Below are 22,709 nucleotides of genomic sequence, written 5' to 3'. Positions count from 1 at the left end.
ACCTTCCTCCCCAGGGCCTGTGCAGAAAGGGTTTCTGGCTCGGGGAGGCCTCTCCTCGCCTGCCCCCAGTCAAGCCTTCCTGTGAGTTGCCCAGCTGTTCTCTGCCACCCCAGGAGCTGCAAGGCGGTCAAGGTCAGAAGGGGGCATGTGGTGGGAGGGTATTGGCCCGTGGCCCCAGAAGCAACTGCTGCGGGAGCTCTTGACGTACTTAATGGCGAGTTTGTGCTCGGTCTCACTGTCCCTCAGTCGGTGCCCCCCAAACACCCAGAGGCCCTGGAACCCACCCCACTGCTATGTTAGCCAGGCCTTCAGGGAAGGGATGGTGACAACTCTAGATGCCCTGCCCCTGGACCCCGTGTCATCTGACCTGTGCCCGGCGACGGCGTGTTACCCCGAAGCTCAAGAACCACCATCCCGCCCCCGCTCCTGGAGTGCTGACAGAGTTCAGAGATTCAGCACCAGCTTCACCGGGAAATCCACGGAAGCCGTGTGTAGCTTCGAAAGTAAAAACAGAAGTGACACCGGAGAGCAGGGTGTATTTGTCATAAATTAGGTCCCGGTCTCCCCGGAGGGAATACAGGGAGGGGAAGCCCTCAGGTGGCCCTGAGGGCCGGGCCAGGTGCCCCAGGGTGCAGTCACAGGTAAGGCTGGTCCTTGGACAGCTCCCACCTCTTTATGGGAGGAGCCGGCGACACGGCCTTCTTCTCAGTGACAGCGGCAGCTGAGCTGGAGAGGAAAACGGATTTGGGTTAGGGTCGGGTCTCCACAGAGCAGCGCGCATGGATTTGGTGGTAGCTCACACCTGCGCCCAGCAGGAACATGCCTGCCAAGACTGTGGGTCTGAGGCCAGAGTGAGGGTGCTCCAGAGGCCCAAACTCCTTCACTGGGGTCCCCCAAAAGGTCAGCCAACCCTTGCTGGGAACTGGCCAGCACCCTTCCTGCCCAAGCCCCGTGTGAACCCCCCGTCGGCCTGCCCTGGCTCCTGAGCTCAAAGCCAGCCCTGAATAGCTGGGCTCCTTCCCCAGCACCCCTTCCCACATGCGGCCCCAGGGTGGACGAGCACCCCATTCCGGTTGCCCCCAAACAGGACACTGGTAAAGGGTCAGGCGATCAGGTGCCGCGTGCCCACTGCTCTTTCCTCCCTCAGGCACTGCACGCTTGCTCCATGGCAGGCACTGCACATGCCCCAGCACAGCGCTAAGACCAGGCCCTGGCCGCAGTCCACTGGGGCTGAGGGTCAAGTGCGATTAAAAAATACCCCATCCAGGGGCACCTGGGTGGCTCAGTCAGTTGAGCATCCGAATGCAGCTCAGGTCATGATCTCATGGTCCGTGAGTTCGAGACCCGCTTGGGCTCTGTGCTGACGGCTTGGAGCCTGGAGCCTCCTTCGGAGTCTGTGTTTCCCTCTCTCTCTCTGCCCCCCCCCCCCCCCCCCCCGACACACACTGTGTCTCTCTCTCCTTCAAAAATAAATAAACATTAAAAAAAAAAAAATTATTTTAAAAATACCCCGTCTGCCCCAGAGTGAGCCCTAAGGAGACACTGTGGCAACAACTCCAAGGCAAGTGCCTCCCGACCCAAGCCCCTGGTGCCTAGGACTGGGAGGCTTGCACACACGGTGAGCAAAAAGGGAGAGGAGGCAGGCAGGCAGGCAGGCTCTCGTGGATGAGCCTCCCAGGAGCAGGGATTCCAGGGCCGCCAGCCTCCCAGGAACCTGAAGGAAGTAGAAGAGGCAGAATCAGCCTCCCTAGGAGATGCAGGCATCCCAGGGGCAGGTGAGGAGGTATGGGGGGAATAGGGTGGTTTGCCACAGTCTGGTGTGGGACTCCGGTGAGTCAGAAGATAATAAGGACCACGATCCAGGCCATTCACTGAGTTCTAACTATACAGCAGGCCCGTCCTGGCCTCATCACCTTCCAGACCTTGTCATACTGCAAGCCCACCATCCCCATTTTACAGATGAAGAAAATGAGGCTCAAGAAGGCATGAAGGGTTGGCTTCAGACCACACAGTGAATTGGCTGTAGAGACCAGACAGCACTTGGGGTCTGGGCAAACTGCTTTGAAATCCCGCTTCTGCTACCCACTGGCTGTGTGACTCAGGCAGGTCAACTGGCCTCTCTGTGCCTCAATTTCCTCTTCTGCAACAGGGCCGTCACCGCCTAACTTGTGATTAGTAGGCAGGCAGGGCATTGACTCCATCCTAAAACCTTACAAATGTTAATTATGGAAATTAACCCTCATAATAACTCTGCTACAAATTGAATGTTTTGTTTCTCCCAAATTCATATATTGAAATCCCCGCCTTCGGTGTGATGGCCTTTGGAGGTAGAGCACTTGAGAGGTGACTAGGTCATAAGGGAGGAGCTCTCATGAATGGAGTTAGTACCCTTGTAAGAGACCCTAGACACCCATTACCCCTTCGACCATGTGAGGACATACCAAGAAAATGCCATCTATGAGCCAGGAAGATACCCTCACCAGACATGGAACCTACCAGCACCTTGATCTCGGACTTCCCAGCCTCCAGAACTATGAGAAACATAAGTTTCTGTTGTTTATAAGCCACCCCACTCTAGGATACTGTCATAGCCACCCGAATGGACTAAAATAAATTCCCTACAGTAGATATTATGGCCCCATTTATTTAAGAGAAGGCGCCTGAGGCCAGGGACAAAACTGAGTTTTAAGGGGCCTGAAATTTACATAATTCTTTAAGAAGAGTATGAAGAAAATATGGTGTGTGTGCATATATACATATACATACACACACACGCATATACACAGAATGGAATACCATTCAGCCATAAAAATGAATGTCTCCATTTGCAACAATATGGATGGACTCTGAGAGTACTCTGCTAAGTGAAATATGTCAGACAAAGACAAGTACTATAGGATGTCACTTATGTGCGGAATCTAAAAACGAAACAAAAAAAAATGAAAAAAGATACAGATAAAAAGAACATATTGGTGGTCACCAGAGGCAGCAGGCAGGTGGGGGGCGGGGATGAAATGCGTAAAGCGGGGGCACCTGGGTGGCTCAGTGGGTTGAGCGTCCGACTTCAGCTCAGGTTACGATCTCACAGTTCATGGGTTTGAGCCCCACATCGGGCTCTGTGCTGACAGCTCAGAGCCTGGAGCCTGTTTCAGATTCTGTGTCTCCCTCTCTCTCTGCCTGTCCTCGCGTCCCCTCGCGTCCTGTCTAACCCCCTCGCGTCCTGTCTCTGTCTCTCTCAAAAATAAATAAACATTAAAAAAAAAAATTTTTTTTAATAAAAAAAGAAATGCGTAAAGGGGGTTCAAAAGGTACAAACTTCCCATTATAAAGTAAGTCCTGGGGATGTGACGTACCGCATGGTGACTTTAGTTAATAACACTAGATTGCATATTTGAAAGCCGCTAAGAGTGGCTCTTAAAGGTTCTCATCACAAGAAAAAAAACGTGTAACTACGTGAGGTGACGGATGGTAACCAGACTTACTGTGGCGCTCATTTCAAATGTACACAAGTATCAGATCTTCGTGTTGTACCCCTGCACGCAGATTTCAATTATGCCTCAGTTGTAACAAAATACAAAATTACAAAAATAATATAATGTTATATGCCAATTACGCCTCAATTAAAAAAAAAATACACAGTTACAAAAACAGTATCTGGGCTTCTCCCAGAGCAACTGAAGGGACCCTGAAGCTTCATGTGCTTTGCAGGAATCACACCCCTGGCTGAGGCCCTACCCCCTTCCCTGGGCTGGGGTGGGTGGGATTCGAAGAGCTCTCCCGTGAAAAGCCCCCGCAGCACAGTTCCTGACACGCTTCACGCTCCATACGTGGGCATCTTGAACAGCACAAGCAAGAGGAAGAACTGGTTTCAGGAAGGCGGTGAGGTCCTCACCTCTCTGCAGGCTTGCCCGACGCCAGTACCTTCTGCGAGGACATGACGACTGATGGTGGCACCGCTTCCCGGCGGCCATCGCGAGTGCAGTAGTAGTTGCTGGAGAGCTTGTGGCTGGGGCCCACGGGGAGCTGGGGAGGAGGCTGAGTTCTGAGGGAAAAGAACATGAGCACTGAAGCTAGCAGAAAGTCACTCTTATGGCCCGGTGAGGCTGGCATGGGCCTCAGTCACCGGGCCACAGGCCAGGGGATCCCCCTGGCACACTGTCGTGGATGTATGGCTAAGGAGGACCCAAGGCCCTAAGGCAGGTAGCAACCTCTGCTATGGATGGGAAGGTGCTAGAAGGCAAGGCCGGGTATGCCCCAAATGTGACCGATACAGAGGACATTTTCTGAAGCTTCCCAGGGAAGGGGGTGGCCCAGACTGGACACCCAGACCTGTTCCCACCCCACCATGGCCCGAAGTTTGCATCTGGCCTCTCTTCTGCCTGCCGGTGCTCAGGAAACGAAGGGGTCAGAGTCTGAGCTTCTGCCCACCTCGTGTCCAGTGGTCCTAGTGTATAAATGCTTGGGCAATAGCCCCAGACGTAGCTTCTTCTGAAGGTCTTTGTCCCAAAAGCCAGACTACAGAACTCTTGGGTTTCCAGTCATCTAAGGAACTCTCTGGAAAACCCTGCTGGGATCAAGGCTTATTACTCAAAGAGCACCTTGTCCTCTGAGGTCTCCGAATTTCCTGCCACCTCCTGGTAGCCACAGCTACAGCCAAAGCTGGAGTGGGGGGGGATGGGGGGGACAGTGGGTGAGTGAATAGAGCTCTGTCCTGGGCTGGGCTAAAACCTGGGGTGAATTTACAAAGAAGCCACATGCCTGAAAAGGAAATGCTAACCTCAAAACAAAAAAGAAGCTTCCCTGGAAAATGCAGCAGAGGAGAAAGGCAGAAAAGATAGGAGAAATCATAAAATCATGGAGTTTTAAAATAACTTGTTTGGGGGGCGCCTGGGTGGCGCAGTCGGTTAAGCGTCCGACTTCAGCCAGGTCACGATCTCGCGGTCCGTGAGTTCGAGCCCCGCGTCAGGCTCTGGGCTGATGGCTCAGAGCCTGGAGCCTGTTTCCGATTCTGTGTCTCCCTCTCTCTCTGCCCCTCCCCCGTTCATGCTCTGTCTCTCTCTGTCCCAAAAATAAATAAAAAACGTTGAAAAAAAAATAAAAATAAAATAAAATAAAATAAAATAAAATAACTTGTTTGGTGTTTTGCCAGGACTTAAGTTTTTCTTTTTTTTAAACCTTTTTTTTAGGTTTACTTATTTATCTTGAGAGAGAGAGAGAGAGAGAGAGAGAGAGAGAGAAGGAGAAAGCGAACAAGCAGGGGAGGGGCAGAGGGAAGGAGAGAGAGAATCCCAAGCAGGCTCCACGCTGTCAGTGCAGAGCCTGACTCGGGGCCTGATCTCATGAAGAGTGACATCATGACCTGAGCCAAAATCAAGAGTCACTTAATGGACTGAGCCACATGGGTGCCCCAGGACTTAAAATTTTCTTTCTTTTTTCTTTCTTTTTTTTTTTACATTTATTTATTTGTGAGAGACAGAGAGAGAGAGACAGAGCACAAGTGGGGGAGGGGCAGAGACACAGAATCCGAAGCAGGATCCAGGCTCTAAGCTGTCAGCACAGAGCCCATTGCGGGGCTCGAACCCACAAACCACGAGATCATGACCCGAGGTGAAGTCAGACACTCAACCAACTGAGCCACCCAGGTGCCCCAGGACTTAAGACTTTCTTAAAACAAGTGATAACCATTGTGTAAAAAAAATGAGAGGCTCACGGTCCGTGAGTTCGAGCCCCGCGTCAGGCTCTGGGCTGATGGCTCGGAGCCTGGAGCCTGCTTCCGATTCTGTGTCTCCCTCTCTCTCTGCCCCTCCCCAGTTCATGCTCTGTCTCTCTCTGTCCCAAAAATAAATAAACGTTAAAAAAAAAAAAAATTAAAAAAAAAAAAAATGAGAGGGCACCTGCCTAGGTTTCTCTCCCTCTCTCTGCCCCTCCACTGCTCATGCGCACATACTCTCTCTGTCTCAAAAGAGTAAAAACTGAAATTTTTTTTAATGAGAAATAAAAATAAAAATAAAAAGGAAGTTTACAAATTTAATATTAAAAGCTATATCCTGGGGCGGCTGTCTGTCTGCTGGTAGAGCATAGGGCATGTGACTCTTGATCTCGGGGTTGTGAGTTCGAGCCCCATTTTGGGTGTAGAGATTACTTAAAAATAAAAAAAAAAATAAAAAAGCAATATCCTGTGTGGCAGTTAGAATTTGCTTCACCCCTGGAGTCCAGACGGCCCCTGGTGGATGTGGCTGGCCATCACTTTCCACCACCTAGCAGAAAGGTAAGAACCAGGGCCCAATGGAAAGACCCACATACATCACTAGGAGGCGCCATTATCCTCAAGAAGTTGGAAATTTTTTAAAACCTTTTCCTCAACTGGCACCAACGACCCTAGATAGAGCAGCAACTCAAAACTTCTGATATCTGGAATCAGTTACAACATGCAGGCATCCACATGAACTTGGTTATTCTAATGCTATTTTTTTTTCCTTTTGTGCTAATCCTCACTGGCTGCCTTACCTTTGCCAGCTCCCCTGACTTCCTATATACTGCTCTCTCTTCCTTTCCTCACTGTGTTCCAGCCACCCTGGCCTCCTTCCTCCTTCTGGCTTTGTCCAGCCTCAACAGGCTTGGCGCATACTGTTCCCTCTGTCAGAATGTTCTTTCTTTTCTTTTCTTTTCTTTTCTTTTTTTTTTAATTTTTTTTTTTTAACATTTATTTATTTTTGAGACAGAGAGAGACAGAGCATGAACGGGGGAGGGGCAGAGAGAGAGGGAGACACAGAATCGGAAGCAGGCTCCAGGCTCTGAGCCATCAGCCCAGAGCCTGACGCGGGGCTCGAACTCACGGACCACGAGATCGTGACCTGAGCCGAAGTCGGACGCTCAACCGACCGAGCTACCCAGGCGCCCCCAGAATGTTCTTTCAATAATTACCCTTTGGCTCCTTCTCCTTCAGGTAGCTCACACGTCAATCCCAGAAAAAAGACCTTTCCTGACCACCTGACATGAGATTGCCACCCTCCAGCTTATTCTAATTCATTTTGTCATTCATTCATTCATTCATTCAGAGCATTCCAAAATGTTTTTTACCTGTTGCGTTTGTTTCCCTACCACCTTTTTCTCTTCCTAGAACTTGAGCTCCACAAAAGGAACGAGAATAGTAACTTTTCTTGTTGGTGCTGTTATCTCTGAGAGCGCATCAGGGGCTTGTAAATATCAAGTAATTTTTGTACATAAATGAGTTTGGAATCAAGACACTTCTGGGTTCAAATCTCAGCTGTCATTTTCAAGCTTCTAAGTGACTTTAAGCAAATGACATATCCTCTCTGAGCCTTAAATCTTTTCATTTGTAGTTTGGGGGTGATAACACTAACTGGCAGGGCCACACGAAAGACTGCACAGCTACACGATCCACTCTGAATTCACGCCCAACCCGACTGTTCCACGAGCAGCCCGCTCGGAGTACAGGTAAGTTAAAATCAAACCTCTGCCTCCACGGACTGCCAGGGACCGGAGGCAGGATTCCGGCCCAGCACTCCAGGGGTCTAAAGGAATACGGATTTTGTTCTTGACGTGAGAATAACAGGACAGAGCCGGTGTATGGGCAGCGAGCGGGGCTTGCTCACCGCTTGGAGATCTCCTGGTAGCGCAGCTGCAACTTCGCCTGCAAGTCTTGCTGTGGGAGGAGAGGAAGGTCAGCTTGCAGGGCACCTCAGGAAAGGAGAGGGCGAGGGAGCAGGGGCATCCCAGGGATGGAGAAGGGAACGTCGGAGATGAACAGTTTGGTACAGGGGTATGAGTCCTGGAGGAGATAAGGAGAGCTAAGGCCTGGGCCACAAGATACAGGGCTAAGAAGGTCTGGGATTAGGCAGACCTCAGGCCTGAATGGGTCGAGGGCTGGGGTGGAGGTGGGTGTGTCGGCCGAAGGAGTTGGGGGCTCCGCGCTGAGACACTGGTTCTAGTCTAGGAGAATCTCAGCACTAACAGTGTCAGGCCCAAGGGTGCAGGGGGAAGGGGACTAGCGGGAGCGGGTCCGAGGAGCACTGAACCCACAGCCCCCCGCCCCGCCCCACTCGGCCCTTCTCGCCCCGCGCACCCCGGACGCCCAGTTCCGCAGCCGCTGGATGAAGCGAGTAGCGGACGCCATCTTCCGTCTGCGCTGAAGGGCGCCGGTGACGTCTCTACCGTGGGGGCTGCTGGGAAAACCCTCCGGGTCTCGCGAGGGCTGGAGTGGGCGGGGCTACTATGTAGTATAAAGGCTCTTCTCGGAGCACGTGACCCCTCTCCGCCCGACCGCCGCCGCGCCGCCATCATGGACACGAGCCGTGTGCAGCCCATCAAACTGGCCAGGGTGAGGTGGGGGTCCTGATTTGGGGGCCCGGGGGAAGAAAGATGGGACAGGGGGAAGGGCTAGCCAGGTCTGATCCCAGTTTCTTTCCGCCAGGTCACCAAGGTGCTGGGCAGGACCGGCTCGCAGGGACAGTGCACGCAGGTGAGCGAGCGCGGGTGGGGGCGCCCCGGGCTGAGCCCTGATGATTGCCATGCCGGCTGGACTCTGAGACCAGAAGTCCCTTGTATCCCAGGGGCTCCCGGAGCGTCCGAGCCTTCACTAGGGCCTTGCCCACCACGTCTGAGCTCCGTCAACCTCATTCGCCGGGTTCCGACGTTCCTCTTTCTTGGGCCGTCTCAGCGAGCTCTTTGTGGCTCCGTGCCCTTCTGAGTGTGCTCCCCGCCCCGAGCAGGACCTGAGCTACAGCTGTCCCTGCTGGTGGCTGTTTTTGTCTCTCGAGAACTTTGTTCTCCACACCTTGACTTTCTTCGGCTTCTGTCCTGGCTCAGCTCTGCCTGCCAGACGCAGTTCCCTAGTCCTCTAAGTGTCTCTGGGTTGGCCCCAACACGCCCTCTGTATTGAAGTCTGCTGCCTACCACGCGGTGCCTATCCCTGACTTGTCCTAACTCCGCGTCCCTCTGGTGGGCCCCGTAGGTGCGCGTGGAGTTCATGGACGACACGAGCCGCTCCATCATCCGCAACGTGAAAGGCCCTGTGCGTGAGGGCGACGTGCTCACCCTCTTGGAGTCAGAGCGAGAAGCTCGGAGGTTGCGCTGAACTTGTGGCTGGTGAGTGCAGCACTGGGATGGGAAGCAGCAAACCCGTTAGACCGTTGTTGGTAGCAGGAAGGCTTCAAATCCACGGGTGAGGGTCTCAGGGTGGGGGGGTGTACAATGATCTACTGAGATTTGCAAGGCCGGGGAGGGGAGCAGGGATTTTATCAGTTGCTGGGTACCCCACCAGTATCTAATGTTTGGGTCTGTTTACAGGGTCCAGGCTGTCTGGGTCGACCACTTGTCTCACGGGGATGGATCTGCGATTGTTAATAAAGCGTTTATGTTGTACGTAAATTTGGGTTCTCGTTTGGGCTGTCACTGGACTTCTAAAACTCTCCGGTGGGGGCCTCTCCCTGCCTTTGTTCTCTGAAGACTTGGGGTGTGGGAGCTATGTGCTTGTGTCCCCAAAACAAGACACAAGCTGAGTTAGTAATGTTTTATTCTGTGAGTGGGTGGACTCGGGGGCCTTGTCACTTTTCATTCAGCCCGTCTCATCCTGCTGGTCCAAGGTGAGCCCCTCCGGAACACTGACCATCCAAGCCTTTCTTTTGGCCCAGGGCTAGCATCTGGATAGCAAACCCTGGCCCCTGCTGTGCCCCCACGGACTGGGGTGAAGAAAGGAAAGATCCCCCCTGCACCCAGTCCAGGTCCAGGGTGCCAGGCCGTTCATTGTGGCTGAGGGTCTTCTCTGTGGTCACTGCATTCTCCTTCACCAGGCACAGCCGCGGGGGCGTCAAGGGGTGACTGGTGAGAGATGGGGGAAGGGGTCCTGTCAGTCTCCTGTGGGCGGGATGCTTCGTCATACACAGGGATGCTTAACCTGATGGAGGTCTTGCCCCTCCACACTGTGATCATGCATAAGGGGGAACCCCACCCTTCACAGTGGAGCCAGGTTGTCTGGTTTTGAATTCGCCTCTGCCCTATCTGACCAGGAAGAGGGGCTTGATCTCCGTACCTCCTTACCCACAGCTCCAGTAGAGAGGCAGGCAGCTGATTGCATGAGTTTAATTAAGGACTAAAGAGCTTGCCACTTGCCTTTGAAAAAGAATAAGCTTTTCCACTTGGAGGCAAACTGAGCATTCTACTTCCAGCTTGGCCCTCCCTCCCTGCCGCTGGGCTGCTGGCAAACTCTGGCTTGCAGGGAGCCCGCACCCCCTTCCTCTCCCTGCCTAATGCTAAAGGACCCCTTATTCCTTGGGGACAGCGACAGGAGTCCGCTGACAAAGGAAGGTCTGAGCTAGTTCTGACCACTCTAGCCTGGCCCTAGGTCACTTCCCCTCTGGAGGCGATGACTTGTAAAGTGGAGGTGTGCCTCTCAGGTATTGGCAGGTTGAACATCAGACCCCAGCCACATGCATGAATCCAAACCCAGATTCTCCAATCCTGGCTGCTTCCCCAAGGGAGCAGGAATGGAGGCCTCCTCTCCGAGGCGCACTCGGTACCATCTTGGGACCCAGCGTGTAGCTGGGAGGCTTTGTTTCTCAGGGCCAGGGGCCGCACTTACCGGGGAGTCCGGCTGCCTGGAGCTCAGGTGGGCATGCAGCAGGGCAGCTACCTCCTCCTGCTCGGCCTCCAGGGCAATGGCCAGGGCACTGGTGCCCTCCTGAGGAACGACCCAGGTAGTCAGGTCCCTGATCCAATGCACCGGTAGTCTGCCAGCCCCCCACCAGCCCCATGGTGGCTCACGTTGTCCAGGAGGGCCGGGTCGCAGCCCGGCTGGGCCAACAGCGAGCGGACGGTGTCCAGGCGCCCGTACTCACTGGCGCACATTAGTGCTGTGGCCCCGTCTGCATCCTGTGCGTTCACGTCTGCCCCACAGGCCAGCAGGGCCGCCACCATGTCCTGGCGGCCATGGCTGATAGCCAGCATAAGGGCTGTCTGTCCTGTCTGGGGGGTGGGGAAGAAGGGGACAGGCCTGGGGAGAGTTCTGGAGAAAAGGAGGTCAGAGACAAACCCCAAATGGAAGTGACCCTCAGACCGGGAGCCAGGAAAGGCATGTCCACGTACCTGGCTGGCCTTGGCGTTAACGTTGCCCATGTGAAAGAGCCTCTGAACCACAGCCGTGTCCTCTTCTCGCCCCACAGAGGTGAGCGCGGCCAGCATGAGGGCTGAGTAGCCTGCCCGATTCTGGCGGTCGACCTCGCAGACCCCTGGGAGAGGAGGGAGTCCGTCAACGACGAAGCTGACGCCCTCAGCCCAGCCTGGTTTACTCTCCTCCCCTCAGGCCTGCCATCATGACTGGGTCCTGAATTTACCGTTCCCTTGGCCCCTGAGGCTCCCTCCCTCCCCTTCAGGGTTCTGCTCAAATCTCTGCTCGTTTCAGACTGGTTCTGGGATTTGGTTTGGTTTCCTGTTATATCCCCCCCAGTACCTAGAACACCTGGCACTTAGTAGGTGCTCAATAAACTTGATGTTCCTATTTTCACGGCTACCGCCCACCAACTCACCTTCATTGCCCCCTTAGAGAACTATGTCGACTGGCCCACCCTGGTGTCTGAATCCACTTGTTTGCATGCAGCAGATGAGAAATTTGGCACAGTCACCCATTTAAGAGCCTCCCATATCTCCCCATTGCTTCTGGAATACAGGCCATCATCCACTATGGCTTCTGAGGCTATTCCCTAACTTCTCTTCCTTGTGGAATCCTTTTCTCCAAGCCTGTGTTAGACTGGCTTCTGTCCCCCCCCCCCCCCCCGAAAAGATAGGAACTCCTACCTACCCTGTACCTGTGAATGTGACCTTAGTTAGAAATAGGGTCTTTGAGAATGTGATCAAGTTAAGATGGGTCCTTATGGTAGACCCTAATCCAGCATGACTGGTGTCCTTAGAAGAGAGAGACAAGCAGAAGACCATGTGATGACAAAGGAAGAGAAGAGATCATCACCCACAGGCTGCTAAAGATTGCAGGCAAGCAGCAGCAGCTGGGGGAAAAGGCCTGGGACAGATTTCTTGCTTTGAGCTCCTAAGATGGAACCAGGCCTGCCAACCTTGATTTTGGACTTCTGGCCTCCTGAACTACAAAAAAATGAATTTCCGTGTTTTTAAGCCAGCCACATTGAGCTGCTCTGTTGCAGCAGCCCAGGGAAAGAACACTGCTGCCTACCCTTCAGAGCTGAACACAAACGCTGGCTCTATTTCCTCTGGGATCACCCCATTCCCTTCCGGCCTCTCCTTCCCAGCACCTCTCTGGGGCGTGGTTACTAGAGTGGCTGTTTGATGTGGTTGTCTCCCACCTTTCAGAAGGTTCTATGAGGCCAGGACAGCTCGGGAAGAGGTGCACAGTAAGGGGTAAGAGGGGGTTCCCTAGTTATGGGGTGTACTGTGTAGGTGTTCACTGCTTCCACAAGCTTCTGTGACCCCAGTGGAGTGTGTGGGTGGGGAGGGGCTCATAGAAATAACCAGAGTGGGGTCTCTGGAGGCACCAGGGCACCCTCCCAATTTCCTCTACCCTCTCTATTCCCCTCCCACCTGAGGCCTTCCTAAGCTAAAGGATCCTAGTTCCTTCCTCCCCTAGTTATGTCTTATTGTGGTTTTTATCTAATAATGTCGTTTTTACTTGATAATCTTGAGTCTATCTCCACTCACCCTACCTCTCCATCATGGCACGCCGTAGACCCTCGGGTGTTGGTTGAATCAATGAGCAAGCTCCTGTGAATGTATGGGTGTGAGTGCGTGTGCTGTGGAGAGAGGGTGAGGTGAAGGAGGGCCACGAGAGTTTGAAAGGGGACATAAAGGAGTAAATGACAGAAGATGAACAAGGAGACTGGGCGAGGGCAGTGAAATGAGGGAGCAATGGCCAATGGTCCTATGAGGGCCAAGGTTGTTAGGGCCAGCCACTGGGGCAACCAAAATGTTGGCGGGTGAGAGCTGAGAAGAGGGGTGCTGGGAGTGAGATTATGGAGGGGGTGTAGTCTTCAGTGACATCAAGATCTCTGGGTGACCTTACAAGTATAAGGCTGACATAGGGCAGAGGTCAAGGTGAAGGGAGAAGCGGGGCCAAGGAACCAAGAAGCCTGGAGGCAAGAGGAATATTCCATAAGGATGCTGAAACTGGTGTGGATTAGCCTGCAAAGGAGAGCTGGCCTGGGACGAAAATGCGAGAAATGTGACCTCCTAGGAGGGAGAAGCCAGAAGGGGTGGAGAGAGTAGCAGACTGACCAATAAGAGGCTGCAAGGTAGGGTTGAGGGAGAAACAGGGAAAGTTCTAAGTGGAGAGAAGTAGCAAAGATACACAGCCCTGTCCAGGCTCTGCATTCCAGGGAGGTGAGACAGCCCCTACACATGGAGGACACTGAGGACAGGGTCCTAGGGGAGGGAAGACCCAGGTTGACATGGGAGCAAGCAGACGGGGGCAGAGAGAATGGTGTGAAAGGTAGAAGGTATAGGGCAAGGTCTGGGGCATTGGGAGCTGGGGGCGGCGGTGATACAAGGAATAAAGAGGGTCCATGAAGCCTTGGGCTTCTTGTGACTGAGCTGTGCTTTCCTTGCCAGCTGCTGAAGCCCCCGTCCCCAGCCCCCTTTTAGGCAGGAGATGCCAGGGAATACTCTCAAATCATGTATCGTCCCCCCTCCTGAGCTCCAGCTCCCTGTGTAGCTCAGAGCAACTGTGCCCTTCCCCAGGTCACCAAGATCTTCAGGGATGGGACAGATCTGTGTTTGGGTGGGGTGGGAGAGGGGACAGTGGGACCTGCCTTAGCCTGCATTGAGAGTGAGAAGCCTCCAAAGGCAGGACCCAGCAGATACTGGGCCTGAAGGATGATGCCCAGGAGGGCTCTTGGTGGCCAGTTTGTGTACTGCCCACTGTCCCCTCCGCTCTGAGTCCCATGGGGATAGCAGCTGTATGTGGGTGGCTCGCCCCCCACCCCAGCACTGTACTGGTACCTAGTAGGCTCTCAATACAGGTCTTGTGGGCTCAGCAACAACCCAGAAGTGTATATCTCAGCTCCAGAGGGGGAAAGTTGGGACAGGTAAGGAGCAAGCACGAGCAGGTGATAAAAATGTGTGAACCGGAGCCAGTGCGAGACGTGGGGGTGGAGGAGGGCATAGTGGCCGGGCCTGGGTGGGTGCTCAGAGCCCTGACCTGAAGGCCTCCCCTCAAGTCTGGGGAGGCAGGTGGCTGGACAGAGGAGAGGGCCAGGGCTGGAGATTCAGGAACAGAAGGCATGGGGACCACTGACTGGCTGCCTGTGCGCCTGGCACTACGGTACCCATGTCATCACAACTACCCGGGGAGGGCCCTGTGGCCTCCCGGTTTCCCTGATAGGGAGGCCGAGGCTGGTGAGACTAAGTGATTCCTCTAGATTTAGGTCTAATTCCAGAGCCCGTATCCTGGCACCCCACAGAGTGAAAAGCCACCCGTGCACAGCTCAGAGGATGCAGAGGTCTAAAGGCCCTTGGCAATCCGCCCAGGACACGGGGATCCTGTGCCCCAGGAGGAAGGCGCTGACCGGTGTCCAGCAGCAAGTTCGAGATGGCCAGGTTCCCATGGGACACGCTGTAGTGCAGGGCTGTGTTCCCGTTGCCATCCGCCAGGTTCACCACGTGGGCCAGCAGCTCCGGTCCCAGGCGCGCCACGGCGCCCAGCACCCCAGCCACGGGCTCCGCCTGAGAGCGCCGCTGGCTCGACACCCGAAACCACTCCTGGGCCACTAGGCGCGCCGCGCCCTGCCGGGACAGGAGGAAAGGCGTCAGAGACGGTCCAGGTCTTGTGGAGGTGGGGCGGGAATCCGGCCGGGCAGGAAGGGTCGCTGCTTGTCTGAGGGTGTCGGTGGCGCCACACCCCTTTGGAAGAGGGACTACGAGCCAGTGTGGGTCCCAGGCTCAAGGGGGCAGGGATCCTCCCCTCTGGGAAAAGAGCCTGTGGGAGAACCTAGAGTGGAGGAAGGCGGTGAGCGCCTGCCTTTGGGGGGGTATGGGAGTGGGGTCAGAGCTTGGGGCGGGCCCTTAGGGGAAACGGAACACTTCAGCGCTGTCCCGGGACGGACATGCCTTTGAGGAGCCTGGGATGGGGAGCAGGGGGGATCTCGGCGCGAAGGGGTGGAACCTGGGGTCCCCCAACTCCAGGAAACCCCACGCGCTCCCTAAAAGGGCGTCAGGGGAGGCCCCGATGGGGCCCACGACTCCCATCCATGAAGGCTCTCGTGGGCACTCACGCCGTCGCGGGCGATTCCGCGCGGCCGGCTCAGCTGCCGGTGCAGCGCTGCGCACGCCTCCCTCAAACGCGGGCTCAGCTCGCACCTGTCAAGTAGAGAGAAGCGCTGGAGGGGTCTGGGTCGGGGGGTGGAGAGGCGCGGGGCACAGGAAAGGAAGCAGCCGTCCCCACTGCCCCCACTCCACGTGCCTAACGCCGCTCACCTCCCCTGCGCACCCGGCTGAGGTTCTGCCTCCGGCTCGGGCTCGGGGTCCGGGACTTCCCTGCCGCTGTCGTCCCCGGAGCCGGAGGAACTGCTCTTTGGAGGATCGGCAGCACCGTCCTCGCTGTCGCTGTCGTCGTCCTCGCTGGAAGAGCTCTCATACCTGGGGGCAGGGCGGGAGGCATCCGCTGAGCCTCCCCGGTGGGCTCATTCTGGGGTCCTGCGAGGTGGGAGTGGCTGTCCCCATTTTACATGTGAGGAAACGGAGGCCTTCCAAGACCACACTGCGAGTGAGGGGGCAGAGCCAGGATTCGAACCCCGGCCTACGTCCCTGCAGATGTGGCCATGGGGAGGGGAAAAGTGCTCACTCTCCGTTGAGGACCCCAACAAACTGCAGGCTCTTGGGTCCGGGGCTGGGTTGGGCGCCAGGTGTAGCATCTCTCCTCTTCATGATGGATTTGAGGGTGCCTGGCGGGGCCAGATGAGGGCACTGAGTCCCAGCCCAGAAGCCGTCAAGCCAGGGCTTAGCTAGGGGCTGGGACTCACCCGCGGGGGCCGCGACTCTGTCCCCATCCGCAGGTCCTGACGGGTTCTCCTGGGTCAGGGGAGGAGCCTCCGCGGGGATCTCGGTCTGTGTGGCCTTCGCGGCACAACCCCACGGGGTCTGGGTGGCTGCATCGCGCGGCTGGGGCCGGGCTGCCGCTGCCGCCTCTTCCTCCTCGGCAGCCTCGCGGGCCTCCTCCAGCTCGCGCAGCCGCGAGCGCAGGAGCTCGCTCACCCCGCGCTGGTGCTCCAGGCTGGCGCGCAGCAGCTCCAGCTCGCGCTCGGCGGCGGCGGGCAACCCCAGCAGCGCCTCGGTCACCCACGCGTCTGCCTCGAGGGTCTCGGGGGCCGCCTCCACGCCGGCCTCCCGGGTCTCCGGCACTGCCTGGGCCCTAGCGTCCTGGGTCTCCGTCACGGCCTGGGCGCCAGCCTCCCGCGTCTGTGGCGCCCCGTCGGGCGTCCCGGCCACCGCATCGGGGACCGCGAGCGTGCCCTCACTGCGCCTGGAAGCCGGCCCGTCGGGGCCATCGGCCCAGGGGCTAGCCTTGGCGCGAACACCGCGCTCGGAGGTGGCCAGGCGTTCGGTGAGCCGCCGCAGCTGAGCTAGCTTGTCGGGGCGCGCCTCGGCCTCCCCGTCCGGCTCCGGCTGCCCGCGCCCAGCCAGCAGCCGAGCCTTCTCGGCGCGCAGCGCGCGCACCTGCTCCTGCAGCTCCGGCAGCGCGCGCGCCTGTTCCTCGAGCTCGCGCAGGCGCCGCAGAGCCGCGGCCATCTGCTCGCGCACCAGCTGCAGTTGCGCGGGACCGGGAGACGCGAGGGCGGGGTTGGAGGCGGGGCTGCTGCGGCCGGACCCACGCGGGCTGCGCGGGACGGCGCGGGCGGGGCTGGGCGCGCGCTCGTGCGCCTGCGCGAGCTCCAGCCGCCGGCTCGTTTCCAGAAGCGTGTGCTCGACGCGCGGGTTCCGCACGGGCACGCGCGGCGACAGCGGCTGCAGCAGGAGCCCCGAGGGTGCGCCCGGGGAGAGCGCGCCCGATGCTCCCCCATCGTCACTAGCGAGGGACTCGCTGGACGTCCAGGCGCCTGGGCTGCGCGCGCCTGCGAGGCCAGCCCGGGGTGCTCTGGGGCGGCGCGCAGGCAGCGGGCCCGGGGCGCGGCGGGTGGCGGAGCCGCGCTCCAGCTCCTCCACGTACTTGAGGAAGTCCAGGTCGAGGTGGAAGCCATAGGGTGTCTCCACTGAGTAGGGCGAGCTCGGGCTGCGGGCGCCCGCGGTGGGGCCGGGGCCCAGGCGAGGGCCGCCCAGGTCTGCGGGCACGACGGGGTGTGGGGGGCGTCAGGCTGGGGGGAGGGGGACGACCCGGGACAGACTGGACAGATGCATCCCCCACCGCCCGCGACAGTCCACGGCTCCGCCGGCACCAGACCCTGCACACCTGCCACTGCGGACGCGCGTGCCCGAGGATCAAATGCCTATCTGCACCAAATAGTCATGCGATCCCACCCTTAGTGAGCACCTACTATGTGACAAGCATTATTCTAGGCGCTGAGGACACATCAGTGAACAAGACGGACAAACATCCCTGCTTTCTTGTAGTAAATAAACATCATTCCAATGGTGCTTGCATAGGGCAATAATAATAATAACAACAACAAGGTGAAATGGAGAATAACTGTGGGAGGCGTGACTTTGGCTCCAGTTATCAGGACAGGTTTCCTGCGGAAGGGACTTAAAAGTTGAGCCCTGAAATACGAGGAAGCAGCTGGGGACAGAAGGTTCCTAAAAGAAAACAGCCCAAGCAAAGGCCCTGGGATATAGCGAGCAGGGTGGGGTAACAGCAAGGCTGGGGTGAGGGTGTCCGGCACAGAGTTAAAAAAGGGAGAAGGAAAGGAGTAGGAGAGGTGGGTTGGGGCCCAATCGTGGGGGGCTTCCTGGGCCACCATGAGGAATTGGGATTATATGAGATATGCGATAGGGCACGCCACAGGCAAGTTTTAAGCAGGGCCATGACATTATCCAGTGGACGGTTAGCAAGGGCTCTCTGGCCACATACGGAGAGAACCACAGGGCTGTGTCTACATAGGGGCGTCAACTATCAGTCTGTCCACACACATGTATCCCACTTTGCACACTCACCAGGCAGGTTCTGATTCAGGGCAAACTTGGCCATGTTTTCTGGAGTAGCTGTCAGACACACCCTGAAAAATGTCCCCAGAAGGGGTGAGGATGGGGCCAGCCCCATCCCTCCGGCTGTACTTCTGGAGTCAGCCTCAATGCTAAGTTAGAGTAAATAGACCCAAGAGCTCCTCCCTCCCCCCGCCCCCGCCACCCTCCCCAACACATATGTCCTGTCCTCTCTGCTCCCTCAAGAAGCCTTGAAACTTTGGGATGAATGAATGCGGGGATCCCCAGGTGCAGTCCTCAGCTGGCTGGACAGGAGGAGGCAAGCAGGGCATCAAAAGGAGAAGAGAGTGATGAGAAGACAAGAGGAGCTGGGAATGGGGGCAGGGGAGGGTCAGTCATTCCGACCTGCTGAGTTTCGTCAGTCCCCCAGGCAAAATTGGAAATGATGCTCAAAAGGATGTGGTGTGAACCTTCAGAAGGGGAAGGCGAGAGTTGGAAGCCCTTCATGGGCTCATTAAAAATTCATCTGGTCAGATTCTGTGTATGGAAAAAAAAAAAAAAAACCAACAGGACTGTTTGAATTCTTTTTTCCTTAGAGGAATGCAAACAAGATATAATTGCGCATCTGAGTGTTTACCAAGTTGCTTGTGAGACTCTTGTAGGAATGATGGAGAGCTGAGGTCTAGCTGCACCAAGGATGCAAATCAATGGGTATCTATCTCCCTAGGATGTCTCTAGGAGTGTCACAGGATTCTGCCCTTGGCTTGGGGGAGCTTGTAATGGAACCACAAGCACCCAGGTTGTCAGAGCTGTGGCTAGACATGGGGCTGGGGGGACTCTTCAGATAACATGATGGAGGCTTTAAAAAACTGAGGGAGGGGAGCCTGGGTGGCTCAGCCAGTTAAGCATCCGACTTTGGCTCAGGTCATGATCTCTCGTGTTCATGAATTCGAGCCCTGCGTAGGGCTCTGTGCTGATGGCTCAGAGCCTGGAGCCTGCTTTGGATTCTGTGTCTCCCCTTTCTCTCTGCCCCTTACCTGCTTGCACTCAGACTGTCTTTCTCTCTCTCTCTCTCTCTCTCAAAAATAAATAAACATTAAAAAATTTTTTAAAGAACCTGAGGGAGATTGGGGCACACCTAATGTGATAATTAACAAGGACAACCAGAAAGCACAAGGTTGGAAAGGAGGGGCTTATGAAGAGCCCACATGAAAAAACTTCGAGGGAGGGAAAGCAGCTTGGACTGAGTCTCTACTGTATACCTTGCCTGATTAAATGTAACCCTCATGCAGTCCTGCAAGGTAGGTGTCATCATTCACATTTTCCAGATGGGGAAACTAAGGCACAGGGCAACTAGATCAACCGCCTATGGGAAATGACCCTAGACTGTGCTCCGCCCATCTCCTGGGGACCCCTTGCCGGTCCAGCCTCCACCACCAGATGCCTGCCTGGCATCTGTCCTCTCCCTGACACAGTGCGCAATGTGCCAACCCCCTGGGAACATTTCCTATCACCCCTTCCAGCCTCTTGCATTCCTGACGCCCATCAGCCATGGACTAGCCCCTGCTCCACTGCCAAGGGGACCCTGCCACTTCCTACCTCTGTCCAGCCTGGGTCCCTGAAACCTCCCTCACCCCACCCTAAGGCAGGTGGGGGGGGGGGCCCTTCTGGTCCCAAAGCAGCTGCTTCCTGTCCCCTCACACTGGTTGAGAGGGGCGGGCCAGCGGGGGCAGCCGGTGATCACAGAGGACAGCCAGCGCCTCTCACAACTTGTTTTCAGGAAACTGTCAGGGAAGAGTTGTGTGGTGGAAAAAAACCTAGGCCAGAGCTCGGGAGTCTGGGCCTGCCTCGCACCGCTGGCAGTGTGACTCAGTGGGGTCAGCCTCCTCCTCCAGTGACCTGCTCACACCCAACTATGAGGCCCTGAGAACTCAAAAAACAGCTGTGGGCCATCCCTAAGACGCAAATCAGCTGGAGTCGCCAGGCCCAGAAGCTGGGCTGAGAAAGCAGTGCTCCAGGAACGGTGAATAATAATAATAATAATAATAATAATAATAATACTTTTGCCATTCATGCTGGGCAGCTCTATTATATGCAATTCATGGGTATTAACTTAAAAAAAAAAAGTCCTAGCTAAACCCTCCGAGGTAGGTTTTCTTACCACTACCCTTTCCCCTGTTGTCCGTGTGGAGACGCTGAGACACAGGGATATGAAGTGACCCATCCAAGGGCATACACGAGGCAGGATTTTAACCCAGGCAATTTTGCCAGTGTTTCTGCATTGGCCACCCACTTGATGGCCTTCTAGAGACAGCCCTCCCCTCCAGGGCAGGCGCAGAGAGCCCGAGGGGGGTCATCCCTCCCAGCCTGCATCCCTGCCTATACCTGCGCCTTTCCCTGATGGGGAAGCAGGCCCACACTTGGGCGGCCCCAGGAGCCGCAGCCTGAGCAGAGTGGGGGCGCGGCGGCCCTGCCCTCTTCTCCGCTCCCTGCCCGAGTTGTCAGCTAGATCGGATCCTCTGCCTGAGACCCCCTCATTAGGCCGTCAGAGCCGACGCCACACGCCCCCACTCCCGCCCCAAGGACTATTTCGGGACTCCGGGTTGTGATCAGGAAACCTGAGCGGTGGGGACTCGGCGGGCAGTGTGGATCCCGGTCCTGGGGAGAGGACGTCTTCCCCGCTTGAGGCCGCGAATGGTGGCACCCCCTAATGTTGGGGCGGGACGCTCAGAGCCCCGAGGAGGGGTTGGAGGCTGATGATGGTGGGAGGGGGAGGTACTCGGGTACATCGCGCCCCCCCCCCCAACACACACACATATACACACCCCACGACGGCCTCGTAGAGACAGAGCGGTTTCCTACAGGAAACCCCGCCGGGCGGTTCCATCCGCTACCCATTGTCTGCCGGCCCGGGGGCCGTCCGTTCCTCCCCCCAACACCGTTTCCGTATCACCCCCCGCCCCCCGCACACACACACACCCAGGTCCACCGTGAGGGGCTGAACCCGTGTCCCCAAGCTCTCCAGGAGCGACGCTGGGAAAGTCCCGGAGTCTGTTGGGGCGCTAGGTGGCGAACAAGCCCCCCACTGGGCTCCCGAAGGGCGGGAGGAGGGCGATCTCACGAAGCCAGAGCCCCCAGCTATGCTCGCTGCCCACCTGGGGCTCCGGGTGTCGGGTGGGGTCCCAGCCAGAGGACACGCAGCCCGCCCCATCGCGGGGCGCTGAGCCCGCAGAGGGGCAGGAAGCTCAGTACCCCTTCCCGGTACGTCCCCTAGTGCCCCCCAGAACCCCCGCCGGTGGCCCCGAAAATTTGGTGCTTTACCTGAAGCAGCAGCCCCCGCCGCGCCCGCACCCGAACCCGCCCCCTCGGAGCTCGGGGACGGGTTATCAAGGCCTGGTCCCTAACTGATGGCCGCTCTAGCCAACCAGCGCCCGAGGCTCTCCGAGCTGTCCAATGGTGAGGCGGGGTGGGCGGTGCTGGTCCGGCCCGAGTGGGGGCGGGGCTGGGGGCGGGGCCTAAGTGACTGTCCCTGGGCCTGGGAGGCGGGGAGGAGTAGGTAGGGGGCGGGAAGGAGGGGACAACCAAGTCCCGCCCAGGGCAGGGCTAAGGAGTTTGGATTTGATCCACAGGGCACTAGGGAGCCATGGGAAGACAACGGGAGACTAACACAATGGGATTTGTGTGTTTGGAAGATCCTTTGGGCGGAAGCTAGAAGGACTGATGCTCATGTCCCAGTGTCTTGGAGAGGTACCAAGACCCTGGATCTTTCCTACCACAGGGTCTTTGCACAAGCTGTTCCATCTTCCTGCACTGTTCTTCCCTAAACACGTTCACATAGGCACCTTCTCCTATGTTGGAGGCTCGACCCGTGTGTTCCCACGCCCTAAAGCCCTAATGGGGGTCCCTCTCCAGTCTCTGTCTTTCCCATTGTTCTGTTTTATTAAACTTGGTAGCTACTTTCACTATCTGAAACAAGAAGAATTTATTTGTTTACTTATTTGTCATCTGTCTTCCCCACTAAAGTGGCAGCATCATAAAACAGGGGACTGATTGATTTTGGTCACTGCTTCATCCAGTGTTCCTGGCATATAGTAGATGCTTAATAAATGTTTATTGAAAGATTTTTTTTAAATTTTTTTAACGTTTATTTATTTTTAAGAAAGAGAGAGCGCGCAAGCAGGGAAGGGGCAGAGAGAGAGGGAGATAGGATCTGAAGCAGGCTCCAGGCTCTGAGCTGTCAGCGCAGGGCCCCACGTGGGGCTCGAACTCACAGAGTGTGAGATCGTGACCTGAGCTGAAGCCGAAAGCTTAACCAACTGAGCCACCCAGGCCCCCCTGTTGAATTATTTCTTTAAGTATTTTTTTAATGTTTATTTTTGAGAGACAGAGAGCGGGGGAGGGAATGGAGAGAGGGAGACACAGAATCTGAAGCAGGCTCCAGGCTCTGAGCTGTCAGCACAGCTGACAGGGGCTCGACCCTGCAAACCTCAGAATCATGACCTGAGCCGAAATCCGACATTTCATTGACTGAGCTACCGAGGTGCCTCTAAAGTTTTGGGTTTTTTTTTTTTTTTTTTTTTTTTTTTTTTTTTTTTTTTTTT

At 56.3% G+C, this 22,709-nt stretch overlaps 3 protein-coding genes across 6 annotated transcripts; 1 reads left to right on the top strand and 2 right to left on the bottom strand.

Moving 5' to 3' along the window:
- Positions 1 to 516: 516 nt before the first annotated feature.
- NDUFA7 (NADH:ubiquinone oxidoreductase subunit A7) lies at positions 517 to 8,193 on the bottom strand. Of its 2 annotated transcripts, XM_049639799.1 has the most exons (5): positions 8,087 to 8,193; positions 7,617 to 7,666; positions 3,893 to 4,042; positions 2,442 to 2,531; positions 634 to 726 (listed from the first exon to the last, which is right to left on the bottom strand). In XM_049639799.1, the coding sequence occupies exons 1-4, from the start codon at positions 8,135 to 8,137 to the stop codon at positions 2,477 to 2,479; spliced, it is 306 nt and encodes a 101-aa protein (XP_049495756.1). In that variant the 5' UTR covers positions 8,138 to 8,193; the 3' UTR covers positions 634 to 726; positions 2,442 to 2,476. The 2 variants fall into 2 exon arrangements, with proteins under 2 accessions (XP_049495755.1, XP_049495756.1); XM_049639798.1 differs by lacking the exon at positions 2,442 to 2,531 and having other exon boundaries at positions 517 to 726; positions 8,087 to 8,190.
- A 45-nt stretch (positions 8,194 to 8,238) lies between these two features.
- Positions 8,239 to 9,390, top strand: RPS28 (ribosomal protein S28). Its single transcript, XM_049639800.1, has 4 exons — positions 8,239 to 8,341; positions 8,435 to 8,482; positions 8,975 to 9,108; positions 9,310 to 9,390. The coding sequence occupies exons 1-3, from the start codon at positions 8,303 to 8,305 to the stop codon at positions 9,095 to 9,097; spliced, it is 210 nt and encodes a 69-aa protein (XP_049495757.1). The 5' UTR covers positions 8,239 to 8,302; the 3' UTR covers positions 9,098 to 9,108; positions 9,310 to 9,390.
- A 127-nt stretch (positions 9,391 to 9,517) lies between these two features.
- On the bottom strand, positions 9,518 to 21,495 carry KANK3 (KN motif and ankyrin repeat domains 3). Of its 3 annotated transcripts, XM_049639795.1 has the most exons (12): positions 21,430 to 21,494; positions 18,514 to 18,645; positions 18,121 to 18,182; positions 15,996 to 17,291; positions 15,818 to 15,917; positions 15,451 to 15,612; positions 15,249 to 15,333; positions 14,544 to 14,760; positions 11,104 to 11,246; positions 10,783 to 10,983; positions 10,601 to 10,699; positions 9,518 to 9,840 (listed from the first exon to the last, which is right to left on the bottom strand). In XM_049639795.1, the coding sequence occupies exons 3-12, from the start codon at positions 18,152 to 18,154 to the stop codon at positions 9,763 to 9,765; spliced, it is 2,415 nt and encodes an 804-aa protein (XP_049495752.1). In that variant the 5' UTR covers positions 18,155 to 18,182; positions 18,514 to 18,645; positions 21,430 to 21,494; the 3' UTR covers positions 9,518 to 9,762. The 3 variants fall into 3 exon arrangements, 2 of the variants coding, with proteins under 2 accessions (XP_049495752.1, XP_049495753.1); XM_049639796.1 differs by lacking the exon at positions 18,514 to 18,645 and having other exon boundaries at positions 21,430 to 21,476; XR_007459776.1 differs by lacking the exon at positions 9,518 to 9,840 and having other exon boundaries at positions 10,606 to 10,699; positions 10,783 to 11,023; positions 21,430 to 21,495.
- Positions 21,496 to 22,709: the final 1,214 nt, after the last annotated feature.

Source organism: Panthera uncia, chromosome A2, assembly GCF_023721935.1.
Source record: "Panthera uncia isolate 11264 chromosome A2, Puncia_PCG_1.0, whole genome shotgun sequence".
Taxonomy (NCBI): Eukaryota; Metazoa; Chordata; class Mammalia; order Carnivora; family Felidae; genus Panthera; species Panthera uncia.
Note: the sequence above shows the minus strand (reverse complement) of the source record. Positions and strands in the feature narration are given on the sequence as shown.

Bases quoted from the DNA above. Each gene is read 5' to 3' on its own strand.
- NDUFA7 (XM_049639798.1), bottom strand. From the start codon at position 8,137: ATGGCGTCCGCTACTCGCTTCATCCAGCGGCTGCGGAACTGGGCGTCC. The intron at 7,667-8,086 runs GTGCGCGGGGCG...CTCCTCCCACAG, and splicing joins TGCGGAACTGGGCGTCCGGG to CAAGACTTGCAGGCGAAGTT. The intron at 727-3,892 runs GTGAGGACCTCA...TTTCCTCTCCAG, and splicing joins TCGGGCAAGCCTGCAGAGAG to CTCAGCTGCCGCTGTCACTG.
- RPS28 (XM_049639800.1), top strand. From the start codon at position 8,303: ATGGACACGAGCCGTGTGCAGCCCATCAAACTGGCCAGG. The intron at 8,342-8,434 runs GTGAGGTGGGGG...TCTTTCCGCCAG, and splicing joins AGCCCATCAAACTGGCCAGG to GTCACCAAGGTGCTGGGCAG. The intron at 8,483-8,974 runs GTGAGCGAGCGC...TGGGCCCCGTAG, and splicing joins CGCAGGGACAGTGCACGCAG to GTGCGCGTGGAGTTCATGGA.
- KANK3 (XM_049639795.1), bottom strand. From the start codon at position 18,154: ATGGCCAAGTTTGCCCTGAATCAGAACCTGCCTG. The intron at 14,761-15,248 runs GTGAGTGCCCAC...CTGTCCCGGCAG, and splicing joins GCGGAATCGCCCGCGACGGC to GGCGCGGCGCGCCTAGTGGC. The intron at 10,984-11,103 runs GTACGTGGACAT...CCCACCCCCCAG, and splicing joins TTAACGCCAAGGCCAGCCAG to ACAGGACAGACAGCCCTTAT.